Source organism: Condylura cristata, unplaced genomic scaffold, assembly GCF_000260355.1.
Source record: "Condylura cristata isolate star-nosed mole 26May11 unplaced genomic scaffold, ConCri1.0 scaffold00039, whole genome shotgun sequence".
Lineage (NCBI taxonomy): Eukaryota > Metazoa > Chordata > Mammalia > Eulipotyphla > Talpidae > Condylura > Condylura cristata.
In genome coordinates this window covers 5,364,743-5,368,568 of record NW_004567140.1, presented here as the reverse complement: position 1 = coordinate 5,368,568, position 3,826 = coordinate 5,364,743, and the positions used below count along the sequence as shown (strand labels likewise).

Sequence of the window (3,826 nt, the reverse complement as noted above, 5' to 3'; positions counted from 1 at the left end):
AGACCTCTCCTGTCTCCCCGCTGCTCCCTCAGCAGTGTGCTTCCTCAGTCGGCCTGTTCTGCTCCCCGCTCTGTCTCCGGTGAAGCCTCTCACGGCCCCTGCACCTCTGGCCTGTACCCCAGTTCTGTATGCATAAATAAAATCTTTTTTAAAATATTATTTATCTTATACTGGGATAGAACTAGAAAGGCTCAAGCTGGAAATGGTTGCTGAATTCCTTTTCGAGCTGTTTTTATTTTTCATTAGGAGGAAATAAACTTCTTTTGTTTGGTTTCTGTACAGGTTCTAGTAAATACGGCTTGCTGTGTTTTGATGTTGGTGGCTAAGTTAATCCAGTGCATTGTATTTGGGCCTCTTCGAGTGAGCGAGAGACAGGTAAGTCCAGATTGCAGTGAAAGATTCTTGTCACCAGACTTTTTTTTTTAATCAGCTTTGCATTTGATTTCAAGCTTAGAGAAAAGTTGCACAAATACTGTAGAACTCCTATATACCCTTTATTCAGATACACAGTTAACATTTGTCTTTTACTGACTTTTCTGTGTTTTTCTGTTGTCTACATGTTACATAATCCTCATGTATAATCATATATATAACTCACTTTATATATAAATAGTACTTATGTGTACATATAGTACTTATTTAATTACTGTAGCCGATTGTCCCAATATTGTTTCTAGCTAACATCCTCCAAGACTTTTGCAAATGTAGTCTTAACAGAAGTACAGATTTGTTTCAGTTTGAATGATCCTCAGTACCATTCTTTAGAGGATGTGTTCTTTTCCAGTGGAATTTGCTAAGAAATTTTTAACCCCTCTAGGAAAGTAAATTAGCATGCTTCATTCTACAAGCAGAAAATTGGGCGGCTTGTCTTGGTTCTAGTGAGCTGGTATGATATTGACAGTTACTCTCAGAGTGAATATTTGAAGAGGAACTGCTTTCAATGAAGAACTATGTCCCAAGCACATGGTATAGACTGGCAGTTCCCTAAAAGTTTTAGTGGCCAGAGTGTAAAATATGAATTTAAAATATGAATTTAGAACTGACCTTCAAAACAATAGCACACAAACAAAACTGCTTTGACTACGGGTACGTTAAATCTACAGCTGTGACCCCCTCCTTCCCTGCCCTGTCAGCCCTCGTCTCTTCTGCCCAGGTTTAGAGCAGACCTGTGGTCCTGAGCCCTGGACGTGGGTTTCAATAGGTTTATTTGTTTTTCAGGAGATTATGTTCATCACTGAACATTCAGCAATTTCTCCCAAATAGCCACTCCAGCCATCTTCCCGATGACTTTAGTAGAATATAGAGGCTTTTGGGGGTAGTGGACAAAACTCCTTTGATATTTCCCTCCCCTTCCAGAAAAACCTTGATTTGTGGGCCAGGCCTTGGTCAGGCAGGCGGGACGTCTAATTGCTGGTAGATAGATGAGACACCAGTGGCTCTTACATGCTATTTTTTTTTCCCTAAAATATCAAGTGTCAGTCATATGAAATTTATACAGAGACTTCTTACATGATCAAGAGACACCCATGAAAGTCCCATTTATTACTGTGCTCTGCTTTGGTTTTCAGTGTGGATCACGTCTTTCATGGGCCCCTGTCGGTTTTTTTTTTTTTGACTAATGTCCTCCACTAGCGTTTCTTGAGCACATTTTGAGTTAGAATGCTACAGACATGGACTGAAAGTTCAAGAATAGCGTAACGCTAGATGCAAAGACATTGCGTACCTCAACCGAAACGTAATAAACTGTTAGGTAGCCGTTTAGAGCAAGGCATTTTTTTCAAGCACTTACTGCCTTGCCTTCTCTGACACTTGTCTGAGCACTGTACTTACACTCACTAGTTCTCCAACAACTCTGTAAGCTGTATCCTTTGTCAAAGGCCGGGGCCCCTGAGCACAGCGATGTTACGTGACTTGTGCCAGGTCGCCCTTCAGAGAGACGGGGGGCTGCAGGTTCAGAATGAGGGTGCCTGGTGCCCTGGGTCAATCTTGTGCTTTATCTGCCCATACCTGGAAACCGGAAGCAGACATCTGTCAAGGATACCTAGTTTGTCTGTTTTCTACAGAAAGGCTATGTAGTCAGATGTGTATGTAAAAGTTCTCAAAATAATTCGTATCTTGAGTTATGTCATTCATTTATTCATTTCAGTTCACCTTTTTTTAGTCAGTTTTGCTTTTTTGCCCATTTATTTTTCAATTTGTGAAGCATTCACAAATCATTCAAACCTATCTATAAAAGTCTACTTAGAAGTCCTGTTTTCACCCTTACCCGTCTCCCAGATCTCACCGCCCCCTCCCCTAGCTGGGCGGACATGCTGGCTGGAGGCCTTCCTCGCCCTTTGCCCTCAGGATAGTGCAGAATTTTAAGACTGGGTGTCCTCAGGCAAGAAGGTGTAAGCGGAGGTCGGAGGTCGTGCTGCTTAAGGGGATGTGCATTCATGCTTTGTGTAAATCAGGAGGATGTTAGAAACTATGGGAATATTTATAACATTTGATCCAATAATGGCCAAGTTAGAGAAACTTAAGATGATCATTGCAGTATTTTCTGACAGATAAAAATGAAACCCCAGTCAGTGTCTATTCTTATCGCTAAGCGGTGTGTTCAGCAGGCTCTCAGTGGCGCTGGGACGGCCTTCACAGTGTGATGCACTGCGCAACACCTCGTGCTGTGCACCCAGGGAGAATGCAAGAAAGATGCATTAAACCTTTAGGCAACATTTGTGTTTTGTTGTTTGTTTTTCATACTTTATTCATCATATGCTGGCAAATGAATATATGCTCTTTTATACTCTGAAGGATTTTTCTTTTTGTTTTAAAAAAAGAGCCAAAGTCAGCACTTAATTTCTAGGTGTCTTCCCTGTTCTTGAGAGAACTTAATATCTGTTTGTTTATGGACGAGTGTTAGAAAGCTGAGTATAGGGTATTTCTTCCATGGGAGGCAACTTTTGCTGTTAATTTTTCCAAATGGTGTAGGTGTGATGGTACTCACCTTTTAACATTTTTTTTCCCCTTAGCACCTCAAAGACAAATTTTGGAATTTTATTTTCTACAAGTTCATTTTCATTTTTGGCGTGCTGAATGTCCAGACGGTGGAGGAGGTGGTGATGTGGTGCCTTTGGTTTGCTGGACTTGTGTTTCTACACCTGATGGTTCAACTCTGCAAGGACCGATTTGAATATGTGAGTTTGGGGCCCGGCTCCTTGCTCACCAGTCACAGGACTTCAGGTCTGTGTGGTGTAAGGTGAATGAGCCCAGGGCGCTCAGGGTAGCTCTCCACAGAGGACTCCTGGTGGGTCTCGGTAGCCATGGCCTGCTACTCGGGGGACTTTCTGCTGAACCCAGGGGACACAGGGTCAGCGCCCCGAGCAGCCCCTCCCCTGCCCAGAACTACATTACGTCGCAGGGTCATTTCATCCACACGAGAAAGCCACTTTGAATAAAAGCTGGTCTCCCAGATACCCGTCTGTCCTAGCCCTGCATGTTCTCATCTCTTGCTGTGATTTCCTGGAGCTCTTCTTTCTGACTAGTTTCCTCGGGTAAGGACTGAGTTAAGTCTCTTTGCGTCCTTGGTCCCCAGACAAGTGAACCCTTTCCTGTGGGTGAGATTCTCGGCCTCAGAGCTGTGCAACCCTCACGTGTTTGCGCTTCTGAGCCACTTCACGGGCCCTGGGTAAGGTGCCATGCATTTCTGCCCCGTGATGAGTGCGCCCCGCCCCCTGCCCACCCCTCCACCCCCAGCCTTGCTTGTGCCTTGCTTTACCCAGTACTCATGGCCTATGCACCACTGTCTGCATTAATCTCAGAAAGGATTTAACTGTTTCCCAACTCA

The 3,826-nt window shown here is 43.8% G+C and overlaps 1 protein-coding gene across 1 annotated transcript in view; it reads left to right on the top strand.

The window, feature by feature from the left end:
- Positions 1-264: 264 nt before the first annotated feature.
- AMFR (autocrine motility factor receptor, E3 ubiquitin protein ligase) overlaps positions 265-3,826 on the top strand; it is a 23,266-nt gene continuing 19,704 nt past the window's right edge. The window contains exons 1-2 of the mRNA XM_012733204.1: positions 265-375; positions 3,012-3,176. Coding sequence (XP_012588658.1) covers positions 313-375; positions 3,012-3,176 — 228 coding nt within the window. The 5' untranslated portion in view covers positions 265-312. The remainder of the gene's footprint in view (positions 376-3,011; positions 3,177-3,826) is intronic.